General features: G+C 39.8%; 1 protein-coding gene across 3 annotated transcripts in view; it reads left to right on the forward strand.

Moving 5' to 3' along the window:
- The window catches only part of AMPH (amphiphysin), a 243,767-nt gene that overhangs the window by 173,204 nt on the left and 54,144 nt on the right, over window positions 1-16,419 (forward strand). For all 3 annotated transcript variants that reach the window (XM_058570689.1, XM_058570705.1, XM_058570697.1), the window contains exons 8-11: window positions 1,522-1,597; window positions 2,304-2,386; window positions 4,751-4,889; window positions 6,010-6,138. In XM_058570689.1, the coding sequence (XP_058426672.1) occupies window positions 1,522-1,597; window positions 2,304-2,386; window positions 4,751-4,889; window positions 6,010-6,138 (427 nt within the window). The remainder of the gene's footprint in view (window positions 1-1,521; window positions 1,598-2,303; window positions 2,387-4,750; window positions 4,890-6,009; window positions 6,139-16,419) is intronic.

Genomic DNA, 16,419 nt, shown 5'->3' on the forward strand with positions numbered 1-16,419 from the left:
TGGGACAGTTAATCTCTCTGTGCCTCAGTTTTCCTGGATATAGAATGAGGATCACTGCCTCGGGGGTAGTTATGAGAATTAAGTGAGGAAATGTATAAAAGTGCTGAGAGCGCTGCTCTTTCTGTTGGCTCTAATGATGATACAACACTCGTCCACCTCTGCTTGTTGGAAGCCTACTCACTGCAAGGAGCGGCTCAACCACAAGAAGCTCCCTTTTTTCTATCCTTTCAGCTCACTGTTTAAATAAGATGGGTGCCTACTGTGTGCAGGCACATTCTTATACCCTATTTTATAAACTCCCTGAATATATGTTTATTCCATATTGTAGGCCTACCTAACATTTCTGTATCTAGGTCCTTACTTGGTTCTTGATTGAGATTTGGAATCTAATTAACCAATCAGATTGCTGGGGTTATTTTTGAGGTCATTGAAACAAGAACATGAATTAAATTAAAGTAGTAGTTTACTCAGATGGATTCAAGAAGGATTGAGTTAATATAGAGTCCAAAGAAACCTCATTTAGATTCAGAGGGAGCTTATACTGGGTGCACTGGGCTGAATCTGCCTCTGACTGGTGTACTTAGGGACATAAAAATGAAGACTGAGGGACTTTGCTCATGTCATAGAACACCACCCCCAGTGACTTTGCTTCACAAACATGTGTGAGATATTGTGGATGGACAGCTTATGTTTCTGTTTGCTTAGTGATAGCATGTTCTCACTTTAGCTAAAGAATTGTAATTAATTTGTGATTTTTTTATTTCCCTCCGTTAAACAAATTTCAGAATCAAATATATGATACTGAAACTAGACCATTTATATTTTATAAAAATTAATAATAAAATTCTCTATCTCAGAACCTTTACATATACATATCTAAAATACAAACAAATTCTTAGGGCGGTGGTTCCAAAAGTCTTATCTGGGAAACAGCAGCTTCAGTATCACCTAGTGTGTGTTAGAAATGCAAATTCTCAGTCCCCACCTCAGACCTACTGAATCCCAAACAAACCTCCAGGGGATTCTGATGCACATTAAAGTGTGAGGACCACTGCGTTATGGTATTAACTGCATTTTAGAAGAGGTCACGCTCTGTGCCGAAAGATGTTATTTTTGTTCACTAACAAATCAGGAAACGTTGGGCAAACTTTGGATTACTTTATTTAATCCAATATTATTCAAAATTATATAAAGAAAACCTGTTTTTAAATTTATTTATTTATTTATTTCCCCCAAAGCCCCAGTAGATAGTTGTATGTCGTAGCTGCACATCCTTCTAGTTGCTGCACGTGGGACGCGGCCTCAGCATGGCCGGAGAAGTGGTGCGCTGGTGCGCGCCCGGGATCCAAACCTGGGCCGCCAGCAGCGGCGTGCCCGCACTTAACCGCTAAGCCACGGGGCCGGTCCAGAAAACCTGTTTTTAATAGAGTTCATTGCCATAGAGTTCATTGCCATTAAAAATACAGTTTTTCTGACTGTCTTTCCCCTCTCTTCTTTGCTCTTTGTGTCTCCACATGGCAGACGAGTTGGATTTTATGTCAATACTTTCAAAAATGTCTCCAGCCTGGAGGCCAAGTTTCATAAGGAAATTGCCATGGTGAGTGATGATGATTATTTTTACTTATGGAATGTAAAGTAAATGAACGTTTATTCTGGCAGCAAATGAAATGGCATAGCGTTATGCAAAGAATTCACTCTCTTGCGTGTTTCTTTTAATAGTGTGTTATGTATCTCAGTAATAGTTCTACAGTTTTTTTGTAGTGACCACATAGTTTTCTATATTTTCTAAAGATTTTAGTTTGTGGGTATACAAAAATACTCTCAGGAATCACTACCTGCTTTTATTTCTCTTCTGAAATTCTTTTTATCTTGTCAGAGTTGTTTTTTTCTTCAGTCAGTTTTTAAAGTTGGAGTTTCAAGTGATACCTTAGGCTGAGGGAAATTTGGTCTCCAAATATTCAGATCATCAGCAGCTCTGTCATCAACTAGTATTTTCTTAGTTCAGCAGGGTGGTTGTGTGACTTTATCTCTAGTAGAGTAAACATAAATAATGTTTTTGTTTTCTATTCTATACTCTGGTTAATAAATATATTTTGATTTTTTTTAGTTTATTTGTGTTTGTGGTCTTTCAGTTTTGATGTGAATTTTAAGTTGGACCACATAGAATTTAAATTATTCTGACACCATTGATACCATCATAAGATTCTTAGCTTTTCAATAAAGAATTCCTTCTTTGGGGCAATAGCCTGAATTGGCACCAGAATGACTTGCCATTAATAGACAAGTGGCCTCTGTCCCTTTAGCTTTGCCACAAACTGTATGAAGTGATGACGAAACTGGGCGACCAGCACGCTGACAAGGCCTTCACCATTCAAGGAGCTCCCAGGTAGGCCATGCTCATCACAGCCAAGTCCATGTCCGTACACCTTAAACACCATGCTTGTTGCACTGTCTGCAGTCTGTCCCAGCCTGTACTATTTTACTCATCCTGTAAAATCTAAAACTAAGGAGCCTTCCCCTCTGGAGGCTGACTCCAGCCTTAGTTCTGTGCTTTCACATTTACCTTTAGTTTTCAGATTTACCCAGTGTGGGCTTTTGTCACTGACACAATGGAATTGACTATCTGCCTCTCTCTGCTTTCCATGGAACCTGACAGCACTGGTGTAAATTTTTAACATATAATTTCTAGTTGTATTCTTGTTACTTTCCTTGGAGAAGAAAGAAATCCCCCAAACTCGTGACAGTCCTGATACTTATCATTGGTGCTGGCATCTTGAATGAATCCATTTTGGGAAAGGAAAGAGCAAGTAGGTGAGACCTCGCAACCATGTCACCTCCCAACTCGGCCTGGTGAACTCTGCATTGTTTTGGTTTTATGGCACGTTGTTATTTTGAGCATGCCGGTTGAGTACACCGAAGGCCCGGTGATCCGTAGGTGAATTGTCTGCCTTGCCAGGGTTTGGCTTCACACCAGCTTTCTGCTGTGCTTTTGGAGTCCCTTTTGTTCCGTCCTTCTCAGGCATTATGTACTCAAGGAATGCAGGCTAGTGAGCCTTGTGCTGGAAGTCAGAGGACGCAGCTTTCAGGTTTATGACGCTGCACTTCACTTGCTGTGCCTTCCTTGAGGAAGTCCAAGAACGTCTCTGGTTAAAGATCTCATTTGTTTTAATCAGTAGGGTAAAAAAAGACGCTATTGAACTAAACAGCTTCTAAGGTAATATGCAATCCTAACGTTCTACATTTGCGATTTTAATATCAATGTATACACTCATACACATGCATTTGTAAAAATACACACGCTGCTGCACAGGCACCACCATCTCCATGTGTTAGTGTTTGGATCTCGCTGGAGATAGCTGAGTTTCTTAGTCCGTGCTCTTTGGATTAGCTGTACTCATAGTCTGTGCTTCGGCTACTCTACTAAGTGAGCATTAACTGTATCTTCTCTTTCTAAGGGAAAGACCATTGCCTAAAAGAATACATGAAAGGGTTAGAGCTATTGTTTCCAATATAATTATTTCAGTATAGGGCTAGGAACAAAGAAATAATTGTAATAAGAACATCAAAACGACATTTGGGTGCTTTAGAAATGAAGTGCATGAAAAAAAATACGGATTGCTCTCTGATAGAGAGAAGGGGACAAATGCACCTGGAAATTTCAGTGTTGCCGAATCAGATAAAATGAAGATAAAAATGGGGCCATGGCCGCTTAACAAATGTTCCTTTCATTTTTTTCAATATTCCTCTGCAGCGCAAGGGGGTGAGTGAGCTCAGTGGAATCTTATTAAGATTGACTGGGGCTGTGCTCCCGATGGAGGCCATGATTGCTGGCACAGCCCCACTCATGCGCACGTCCGTGTTCTCTCCACAAGACCCATTCCCTCGGCCCCTTGAATATGTAGACTGTGCCGTGGTGTATGTGCTCGTTTATTTTGGGGTACGCACCCTGTTCCCTTGATCGTTAGACTTTAGAAATTCTTAGAGAGTAGGATGTGTTCAGATGTCCTCTTAGTCATTGCGCTTGGCCTGTTCACAAGCATCTGGCCCGGTGCTGGGACCGTGGTGGGTTCTCAGTAAACATTACTGCCTCTCTTCCATCACGTAATTTGTTTGCATGTTTCAAGGTGTCTGAGTTGCATCATTGTTCTATAAGGTGTAGAAAGAGAAACAATTAATAAATTGATTTCCAAATGTTTTCAGAAAGCACTCCTACAAAACCTTAACTAACACCATCCTAAGGATGCCTTTTAACATAAAATTCATAATTTTCAGGGTAGGTTTTTTTTTTTTTTTGTAGATTATGACAGCAAGATGCTTTTGTAAATCAGCAGTGAAATTAGTTCAATTAATTGAGCTTATATTTGGAAGATTCTTGCAGATCCAATGTGGCATGGTGGAAAGAACAGGGGGTTTGCCTTACTAAGGTCTGAATTAAGATCTGCTAAATTACTGAGTGACGTCAGGGGTTTTTTAACTTCTCTGTGCCCCACTTTACTTACTTGTAAAGTGGGGGCAATAATGCATGGGTGCTGTGATGATTAGAGATAAAATATGAACGGGGTCTGGCGTATAGTGGACAATAAATGGTACCAATTATCACCATCACTGTTAATAACCAGAATAACCTGGAAGGGGGAATAGATGATAAACAGGGCCTATTATGCCTCAAGATTTCTCTGGCATGAATACCCCTGATAAATAAGTACTGTTCCTGAGAAGGCCCCTTTTTCACTCTCATGCGTTCATCTAGCGATTCCGGTCCTCTCCGCATCGCGAAGACGCCATCGCCGCCTGAGGAGCCTTCGCCCATCCCGAGCCCGACAGCTAGCCCCAATCATACACTGGCACCCACGTCTCCTGTACCAGCAAGGCCTAGGTCACCTTCGCAGGTAGACAGAGATCAAATATGTTGGGGGGAATGGAAGAACTTGTGATGAGATGACCCCATCTGGGATAATCCTGTGGTGCTGAGGGAGTCTTCCAGTTGGGGAGACTTTGAGGTATGAGGCTTTAGGCGTTGTCATTGTCACTAAGGACTCCACTTATTTTTCTTATCTGGATTTTTATATTTCCTCACACACCCTCTGCTTGAGTGTGTTGAGACTTCTCTCCACAATCTCAGCTTCCTCAGCCTCGTATGATATCCTCTTCTCCCATCTCTTGCTTTCAGAATCCTTTCCTTCAAGGCCCCGTTTAATCCTACCTTCCCCATGAAACCTCCCTCCTGGAGCACCTTAGGTAACACTCGGGCAAGTATGGCCGAGAAAACCTGTTATGTCTGTATGTCATTTCACATTTTTTGTATCAGCTACAGTATATTGCACATGAGTAGACACTCAACAAAAGTGTATGGAACAAATGATAGAAACAGTAAGAGCTGGGAAAGGTAAATATAGAGGAAAATTGCCACCCTTATCTTTGGGTGAAAATGACATTCTTGTAGAAAACTTGAAGTCTCCAGTCTTGTTCAAGCTTTCATGGGTATGGCTGAAACTAAGGAACGTCATAAGAAGATATATGTAATAGATCTCTAAAGTTCTTAACTTTTCGGAATACTAGAGTGGAAAGTGAAATGTATGCTGCCTATAGGTGATCTCACTGATTCCAGGGAAAAGCTTGCTTGATTTTAGTTTTAAAATTCTAATCTATTGCTGAGGTGAGAAATCATTTTCAGTTTACTTTAGAGAAGATATTGCTTTAGTTTAACTTTAGAGACACAGGGACCTGGCCCTGCAGCCCTGTATAGAGGTAGCACTTGTGTGGAGATGAATGGAGCCTCATAGCCTGAATTTTTCTTGTTGGACCATTGCTTGTCAGCGCTCAGAGAGCCACCCAGGTAAACGGCATTCTCTGCCTGAGTCAGACGTAGGCTTATTTCTACAGGCAGATCTAACTTTCAATCAGTGGTCGATCTGTCTGCCTAGCTCTGTTCACATGACATTCCTGCACCTCTTATGCATCATCTTTGGCTGAATTAACTACCGTTTGTTTGTGTTTAATGTTTTATAGACAAGGAAAGGGCCTCCTGTTCCACCTCTGCCTAAAGTCACCCCAACAAAGGAACTGCAGCAGGAGAACATCATCAGTTTCTTTGAGGACAACTTTGTTCCAGAAATCAGTGTGACGACACCTTCCCAGGTGAGTGCTTGGGACACACTGGGATGTCCACGAAGGTACCGTGGTGGAGGACAGTCAGAGGTCAGCACTAAAGAAACTGGCAGGCGTTAGAGCCAACAATAGAATTTCAGTTGTCATTCGGGTTTGCTTGGTATGTCTAAAGCATTCTCAAATAGGAGATGTACAATATTTGAAAATACTCATTTTTTTTTTTTTTTTTTGTGAGGAGATCAGCCCTGTGCTAATATCCGCCAATCCTCCTCTTTTTTTGCTGAGGAAGACGGCCCTGGGCTAACATCTGTGCCCATCTTCCTCCACTTCATATGGGACGCCGCCACAGCATGGCTTGCCAAGCAGTGCGTCGGTGCGTGCCCGGTATCAGAACCAGCGAACCCCGGGCCGCCGCAGCGGAGCGCGCGCACTTAACCACTTGCACCACCGGGCCGGCCCCGAAAATACTCATTTTTTTAATTATTAAGAGTAGTACATGCTTATTTTAGAAAATTGGGCAAATACTGAAAAGTGCAAAATGAAGAATTTTAATGATCCCTTAAATCAGACCACTCTGACATAGCCACTAATGCCCTTGGGTTTATTTTTTTTTAGTCATTTTTTTTCTAGGTATCTATCGATTTTGCACCACAGAATGCACATTGTATTGCTGTGTATTCTTGACTTTTCTATTGAATTTTATTGAGTATTTTTTCATGTCATAAAACTGTCTTTTCAAAAAAAATGTTTAGCCGGAGTATTCTATCAGATGGATGTACCAAACCCTGATTGTGGCCACAGCTTGCTTCCCATTTTTCTGTTATTTCACCAGCATGTCAGTGAACCTCAATACATATTAATTCATGTTTGTGCCTTCGTTATTCTTTCATATTGATTCCTAGTAGAGGATAGGAAAATGAAATTAAAAGAGGTGCATATTTTTAAATCTTTGACTTTTAGCAGGGTCTAGTCCATTTACATGATTTGGCAAATGGAAATGTCAGCATTCCTCCTGCTTTCAAAGTCCCCTGGGTGTGTGTGCTCCACTGACAGCTACCCTGTGGGACTGCAGACCTGTCCCTGCTAGTGGCTTGGCTGTCTCATTGCCTCAAGAATAGTCTTGACTTCCAGATCTGCTCCTAATGCCATTGAAGCCATCTCTTTGTTTTAAAGTGAAAGTCCCCAGAGAAGCCATGCCAATATCATTTCCTCCTAGTGTTCTCAGGGTCGGAAATAATTACATTTTGCAAGAGGTGCGAACACGATACTGTAGTTATGGAGCACATCGATAACAACACTATGTACAACATCCCAATTAGAGTCACATCCTATTGATGATAACAGAAATAATGTACTAATAACAGGGAGCTCAGAAAATGAAAACTCGGGAGCAGTGCAGTGGCAAATCATCATTTGTCATCCCTTTCAAGAACATTTATCAACAGGTACAATACTTTTAGCGATGGTTTTCCTCCTGTTGTTTGTATGAGATGCTGAATTTGATGAGCTAGCTAGGGCTTGAAATGTGATTTAGCAGCTCATTTGAGGTGGGGGAATTGCATGGTTATCAGTGCATGGACAGATTATGTCTGTGGATACACAGATGCTGCCAGGGATAGTTGTCTTAGAGCCAAATGATCTTACCCAGCATCCACCAGTTGCCTAGCACCAAACTTGAACGGTTTTCATTTCCAAGTTGTGCTGTCCCTTTGTATTTGCTAACAGCTCGGCTTCATTCTCTTTTTTGCTGCATCAGTCTTCAAAGCGAGGGTGTGGTGTGGCGATAATACCCTTATGCAAGTTGCTTTCACCTGGACCCTCCAAGAACATCCTCTCAATTCCATCACAAATAGAGCATGTGGTCACCTAGAAGCTTTGTGTACTTAGCTGAGGACATTTCCATTTAGCAGTTGAGGCAACTGAAGTAGAGAAACCGTGACACAGACTAGTTCTGAAATAAAAATGGGGTTCAAAAGTGCTCTTTCTTTTAAAATGTTTCTTTATTTGCAGCTTGCTGGCTCACATAAGGGTCCTTCATGGTTGGGAAAAAAAAAAGAATGAAAGCACTTTTAAAAATTACAAATGCCAGAAGAGGCTCCTAAGTACTTCTGGAAGCATTAACTTTTGCTGGTGTTGTTGAGTGAGAGTTATGGGAAAAGTCAAGAGTCGGGGAGAGGGAGAAGAAGCACCTTTCAAAACAGACCCGTCTCCAGCTGTGGCTGCTGCAGGGACGCCGTCAGCTGGTAGAGCCGCTTGCCCCAGCTTGGCTAGTCTCTATGCACGACTCCAAGGCTGTTGGAAGGGAAGGAAAAGCACCTCTCCACCAGTACCTTTTGAAACTTACTGGCTGTGTGTCATGTCCATTAGTCTGCCATGCGATTTTCCAAGAACTGACTACCAGAGACATTATGGGGGTGCATTTTGGGGTTCAGCTTCATTTATGTTGTTTTCTTTTAATCTGGGGAGGAGGCAGAAGGGGTTTTCTGTCATTTTGGCTGAATCTGAGAAGCAATATAGCGCTACCCGGTGGACCACAGTGTGTGACTTGAAGCATTTCCATTGACTCAATGGCTGTTAGTCTCATGTCATGATGTAAAGAGTGGGAATGAAACAAAGATTTATATTTCAGTCTACATTCTTGCTTACTGGGCGAGGTAATCTAGTTTTATTTACAGATTACAGATGCTGCCTTTTCCTGAAGCGTCTTGACGATTCCCTCTGTAGATACCGATAGACCCATTTTGTGTTACTTCAGCCTTTTGGGTCCCAACTAGCAGAGTCTCTGATTCAGCAGATCTGGGATGGGGGCCAAGAATCTGCTTTTCTAACAAGCTCCCAGGTGATGTTGATGCCGCTGCTCTTGGGACCACGTTAGGCCATCAGGATTTCCACGTGGTACAAATTTGTGGCCATGAACAAAGTACCACAGTGAATTAACAGATTTCTTCCAGGGAAATATCCGGCTGAGTCAAGTGTGTGTCATGACTGACCATTTATAACTGCTCCATTGAAAAATAGTGTAACTTAAAATGTTCCATATTTAGGGCTATTGGACTCATACACATACATGTGTGCTTATAATAGTAGATGTGTTGATAAGATTGTATGTCAAGATATATCATGTAAATGAATGGATTGTCTCATATGGACGATAATGTTTTTGGACATGCACAGAGAAATGATGAAAAAGAATAAATAGAAATGCCAGGAGAAAATGAAATGCTAGCTGCAAGGAAGCAGAATATTGAAAGCTAGAAAGCTGTGATGTATCTGAAAAGGCTTCTCCCAGATACATATATTGTAATACTATAGATGGTCCATTTAAATTTTATTTTAATATTTAAAAAATATTTAATGGGTCATTCTATGTTGAACAGATAGGTTTATGTCTCTAGTTTGCTATTTTTATCATATGGTTTATGAGGAAGAAAAGCATTTGTATTAATCCCACCCAGAAGCTCAAAATGTGGTGATCGAAACGTTCCTCATCTCTGGTGGATTTGTGTGTCTCATACACCAAGCCTCATCATAGCGATAATTCTCTTGAGTGTGTCCTGGGATTGGAAACAGAAATCCATCAGGCCTACAGAGCCCTCTAATGGCCCAAACCTTAAATACATTGCAGAATCTTCTCTGGGAGATATCCTTACCTGCTTACAGGGAGATGCCTGAATGTCAAGATCAAAGAGCTGATCTTGCTTTTCTGTTTACAAAAATGGACCTGGCAAAGGATGAACTCATCCTTCTCTATTTTTCCCTCCCAAGCACTTAAATAGATATCCTGTGTGTATGGGTGTGTGTGCATGTGTGTGTGTTTTTCTGCATTATTCTTTTAAAACAGCATTTTCCATCTATTCCCATAAGATGCTTGGAAAAAGGGGTCCTTGGTCATATGAGGCTTGGAGGGGCTGCATCCCCTTTTGCTTTTTCATAATTCATGTCAGCATGTTCAAGGCTGCAACAAAACCCCTGTTTGTTTAAATCAGAATTTCTCAGACAATCTCTTCTTCCCCAGAAAACCTTGTTCCTGGGAAATGAATGTTTGGTAAGACATTTTAAAAAGAATTTAAAAGATATTATGTCCCTGGAAACCAAATTTGTGGCATATAAATCAGATTTTAACAGGAGATCAAGACAAAAAAAGCGATTATATATATATGCATAGATATGTATACATGCAAGGATGTTTCTTTTCTCTTCAAAAAATGTTTTGGATTGCTTTCTATTCTAACTTGATGATTTAACTTTAATTCAGATGTTCACCCTCCCCTCTCACCAGGGCTTTCCTTAGGGGTTGTGGCTCTGAGCAAATATTTTTTTTGGCGGGGGCTCTGTCCATCTAAACAGTTTGAGTCACTTGACATGGGCATATTAGCAACATTCTGGTGGCCAATCTCATGGGATTCCATAAATGAAATGCCATGCCAGCCAGCAGGGGCAATCTACTCATCAGCCTCCCTGTTGGAAACAAGCCTGGCCACCATGGTCCAGAACAACCTGGTGGATATGAGCCCCAGAGTTCCTGGGGCATGTGATGGACCTTCCATATGGAGTAGGGTCAGAGAGTGCTTGAAAGAGGTGAGATGGGGGCCAGGCCCAAGCAGGTGCAGACTCGAGGTGTCCTGAGCAGGTCCTCGTACAGAATTGGGGTGCCTTGACTGCTGGCCCTGCCAGCCACAACTGGTCCCCACAACCAGAGGAGGATTTAGAAAATTTCAAGAAAGGTGCTTCAAAGTACAGGAGGCTCCTAAGGTGCAGGGCCAAGGGCAGAGTCCCTGCTTGCCCATCTTCCTGTCAAGTGGCAGAAAGGAAGAATAGATTGCCTGTTTTAGGACTTTTTTCATAGCAGATACCCCCAACTATTTTGCCTAAATCTTTTCCCAACAATGATGCTGCATATTTTCTCTCTCTGATATAGCTTTTCTATTTATAAATCCGAAGGATTATCTTTTGAACATCCAAGCTTATTTCTTCAACCCTTCTCATCACTTCTGTTGGGAGTGCCTGCTGTGCTGGAAGGGGAAACATCAGCACAGCCTTTAAATCGTGTGTCTGTCGGGATCAATTTAGCACCTTAACTGTGCTACTCTTATATCTCTGTTTTCCAGCCGAATACTGCATCTTACATTTTAAGTTCATGAAATCATCCTCTTTTTTTCCTAGCCAATCAAACTGAAATAAATTTTCAACTTGCAAAATAAGGTCATGAAATGGCCCATTTTATCTCGGCAGTCCTGGTGAGGCCAGCCTGCAATTAGGCACGTATGCACCACTCACTTCCTGGGTATCTGTACCCTGGTTTTAAATACCACCTTGGCTTTCTTTTTAATGTAGCATATTCCTAGACCAGCTGCCTCTTCTTTCAGTTGATATTTTTTCAAAGTAAACACGTTAATATTCTTTTAAGACAGAAAGAATTAGTAAGATGAAAATCGGGAGGAAGAAAAATGTACTGTGCCCAAATTCAGTCAGTTTATTGCCCTAGTGGGTCACCCATGGCATTGCTCCATTCCTTGAGCAGGGATAACCAAGCAGTGCAGTTCATTTATCATCTGGGCTTCTGACAGGATTCTTAAATCATTGACTTATTTGGCTTCACAATCTTCTAAGGTTCTCAGACTCCGGAGTGTCTAACAGTGGCCAGACTTCTCCCACCGTCCCCCCATTTTGTGTCTTCTATTCCACCTTCTTTTAGGCTATCTCATGATTGAAGCTTTTTTTAAGTTTTCCTGTTTTCGAGTGTGGTTTGAGGTATGGGTTAGGGAGTGGTTAGGCACTGAGAGGAAAGCAGGAGAAGGGGAAAAGGGTAGAGCCGAAGAATGAGTGGGGAGAAGGGAAGGAGCTCATGCTGGGGAAGCATGCGAATGAGTGGTAGTGAGAGATGGGGGAGCTCCCAAACAGCACTGGAATAGCTACTGAATGTCCATGTTCCTGAGTCTGTTATATGCAGGGTCTCATTCAATCTAGTTTTGACATCATTCCTGTGATTTACCCGTCATGATCCCTGATTTAGAGAGGAGCCTGTCATCTTTCTACCCCACTCTGGTCTCCCAGGGCAGACATAGAAAGCAGAATGGTGTACACCATGTGCACCAGCGTTTTAAGCACCTGAAGAATAGCAGATACTAGACATTCAGTAAATGAACAAATCTATTTTAAGTCTTTCTTCCCTCGGTGTTCAAGGTGCATGTTCTCTAGAACTGCTTTGGGTTTTTGATATTAGTAAAGTTTTTCAGGTTGTTACACATCAGCGCTATTATTGGTAAACACCAGGATGTAGTAGTAGGAGTCTTCACTCAACTATTTTAGCCACTTGACCATCCACTAGTCATAACAGAACCTCATTGTGGCTAAGCTGAATAGTGTAGGCCCTGTCTGTTTTCCCTACTGACTCTATTTTCATTACTGTCAATTTTTACACTCTTAGTCATAGTGTATGTGAGGGCAATGAGCAAAACTCATGGTATGCTGCACTAAGAATGAGTTTGCAGTCTACCAACTTGTTCCAGTAAAAAACAAACAAACTAACTAAAAACCCAAGGAAACAGTTCCCTAGAAAGTTTAGTTTACTGTGTGTCAACTCATTAGGGCATTGCAGGATTGTATAAATCTAGGTAGGCACATGAAGCCGGTGTGGCAACAGAATAATGATTGACGAATCTAGGTCATGGGTAAATGGATCGTCGTTGTATTTTTTTTTTTAATTTCCTGTAAAATAAACTTGTGAATAAAAACTTGACAACAACATTTTAAATGATTGAAAGATGTCCCATTCTAAGATTGCAAATATAAAGCTCTTGAACCGTGTCAGTGTCCTATAGTTGTTACCATTATTCACATCGACTACAATGGACCCATTTGTAGTGGTCTTAAAGGGGCTTCCAACCACAAAGTTAAATTTCCTTAGACCACTACTTCATCATCCTTACTGATGAAATGCTAAAACTTTGCTCACTGTTAAGAATTGTAAATTATTTTTGTGACCTTTCAGTAAAAGGTATTTGATTACATGAAAAACAACTCCCGATTGGCCTTCTCCCTAAAAACTTTATTTAACTTCTCTGTCTTGAGCATCCTTATCCAACCTCCCCTGCCTCATTGGGAAGTTATGAGATAAGTATCCGGCACAATACCTGGGATATAATAAATGTTCTCAAAATAGGTTTAGTGAGAGAAAAAAGATGAAAAAACTCTTTGAAAGAGGTAGTACCTATGGCCTCACTGTAATCTGGCTCACTGTAATATTGTGTTATGATTAATAAATCGTGTGTGTGTGTGTGTGTGTGTCTGTGTGTGTGTCTGTGTGCAGCCCTGGGGGATGGTTTGGAGACTATAAGTTTTGTTCCTAAATATTTTGTGGCTAAGCTGTAAGTTGAAATCTCTGTTACCTGATATGCTTATAAAAATAATACCCCAAAGAATGCATGGTTAATATAAAAAATTTAGTAAATTACAAAGAAGCAAAAAATAAAAAAAAGTATAATTCTATTTCCCAGCAAAAACCACCGTTACTAATTTAATTTGTATAATGCCACATTTTTATCTCTTTAAATAGTGACTGAAGTGTATATTTCTGTAAATTTGATCATTTTATATCAGTTTTATAACTTGTGATTTTTTACTACAAGTATAACAAAGATATTTTCATGTCAATTTAATATATATCTTATCATTTTAAATAGCAGCAGAGCACTGTGTTATGAGGACGTGCCATAGTAGGTTTAAGCAATCTCCTATTGCTAGGATGTTCTCTTTTGTTAATCAGCTTTATTGATGTATGATTGACATACAGTAAACTGTAGATATTTAAGGTGTACATTTTGATAAGTTTTGACATATGTATACATGTGTGAAACCATCACCAGTATCAAGATAATGAATATATCTGTCAAAAGTTTCCTTGTGTTGCTTTGTAATTCCTCCTGCTCCTCCCCACACACTGCACCTTCTCCAGGCAAACACTAATCTTTCTGTCATCATACATTAGTTTGCATTTGCTAGAATTTTATATAAATGGAATTATACAATATGTACTCTTTTTGGTCTGGCTTCTTTTATTAAGCATAATTATTATGAGATTTATCCATGTTGTAGCATGTATCCATAGTTCATTCCTTCTTATTGCTGAATGGTATCATAGTTTTTCTTTTCATCTGTTAGTGGATATTTGGGTTATTTTCAATTTTTGGCTATTGTAAATAAAGGTACTATGAACATTTGTATGCAAGTCTGTGTGTGTACACACACTTTCATTTCTCTTGGGTGAATACCTAGGAGTGTACTGGCTGGATCATATGGTAGGTAGGAATAAGTTTAACTTTTTAAGAAACTACCAAACTTTAAGTGGTTATACTCTTTCTGTTTCCATAAGAGTTGCATAAGAGTTCCAGTTCCTCCACATCCTTTCTAGCATTTAGTATGATTAGTCTTTTTAATTTTAGCCATTCTAGTGGAGGTATAGTGGTATTTCATTGTGATTTTAATTTGCATTTCTCTAATGACTAATGATATGAAGCATCTTTTCGTGTACTTATTTGACATCTGTATAACTTTTTCCCCCAGCTCTGTTGAGATATAATTGACAAATTAAAACTGTATATAATTGAGGTATACAACTTGATGTTTTGATATAGGAACACCTTGTGACATAATCTCCCCAATCAAGCTAATTAACATATCCATCTCCTCACGTATTTACTTTCTTTTTGTTGTTGATGATAATGTGAGAACTCTTAATATCTGTCCTCCTGGCAAATTTCAAGTATACAATATACTGATTTTAAATATAGTCAGCATGCTGAACATTAGATCTCCAGGATTTACATAACTAAAACTTTATACCCCTTGACCAACATCTCCCCCTCAAGCCTCTGACAACCACCATTCTACTCTTTGCTTCTATGAGTTGGACTATTTTAGATTTCACAGTTAAGTGAGATCATGTAGTATTTGTCTGGCTTATTTTACTTAGCATAAAAAGCTTCTGCACAGTGAAGGAAACAATCAACAAAGTGAAAAGGCAACCTAAGAGAAAATATATGCAAACCATATGTTTGATAAGGGGTTAGTATCCAAAGTATATAAGGAACTTATACAGTGTAATAGCGAAAAACAACCAGATTAAAATTGGGCAAAGGACCTAAATGGACATTTGTCCAAAGAAGATATACACGTTGCCAACAGGCATTTGAAAAGGTGCTCAACACCACTAATCATCAGAGAAATGCAAATCAAAATTGCAATGAGATATTACCTCACACCTATTAGAATGGCTGTTATCAAAAAGACCAAAGGTAAGTATTGGTGAGGATGTGGAGAAAAGGGAACCCTTGTACACTGTTGATAGGAATGCAAATTTGTACAACCATTATGGAAAGCAGTATGGAAGTTCCTCAAAAAATTAAAAGTAGAACTACTCTATGATCCAGCAGTCCTACTTTTCGGTATATATCTGAAGAAAATGAAATTAGGATCTTGAAGAGATATCTGCACTCCCATGTTCATTGCAGCATTGTTTACAATAGCCAAGACATGGAAACAACCTAAGTGTCCATTGATGGATGAATGCATCAAGAAAGTGTGGTATATATATTTAGTGGAATATTATTCAGCCTTAAAAAAGAAGTAAATCCTGCCATTTGCTACAACAGGGATGAGTCTGGAGGACCTTACGACATCTGTGTATCTTCATTGGTGCTGTGTCTGTTAAAAATTTTTGCTCATGTATTTCTTTATTTGTTTGATTGAATTTTGAGAGTTCTTTATATATTCTGATACAAGTCTCTTATCAGATATATGATTTGCAAATATTTTCTCCCAGTATGTGGCTTGATTTGTCATTCTCTTAACAGTATCTCGTGAAGAGTAGAAGTTTTTATCTTGATGAAGTCCAATTTATCGATTTTGTTTTTTATGAATTATACATTTCATGCCACATCTAAAAAGATCTTTGCCTAACTCAAGGTCACAAAGGTTTTCTCCTAGAAGTTTTATGGCTTTAGGTGTTACGTTTAGGTCTGCGACCAATTTGGAGTTAATTTTTGTATATGGTGCAAAGTGTGGATTGAAGTTTATTTCTTTACATAGGGGTGTGCAATTGTTGAAAAGTCTATTCTTATTCTACTGAATTGCCTTTGTACCTTTGTGGAAAATTAGTTATTTATAAGTCTGTACTCTATGGTTTTCCATTGATCCATTTGCCTTCCTTTATGCTAGTACCACACTATCTTGGTTACTGTCACTTTATACTGTCTTGAAATCAGATAGGGTTAGTCCTTCAACTTTGTTATTCTTTTTCAGAGTTTTTTGGCT

This window comes from Diceros bicornis, chromosome 3 (genome assembly GCF_020826845.1).
Source record: "Diceros bicornis minor isolate mBicDic1 chromosome 3, mDicBic1.mat.cur, whole genome shotgun sequence".
Lineage (NCBI taxonomy): Eukaryota > Metazoa > Chordata > Mammalia > Perissodactyla > Rhinocerotidae > Diceros > Diceros bicornis.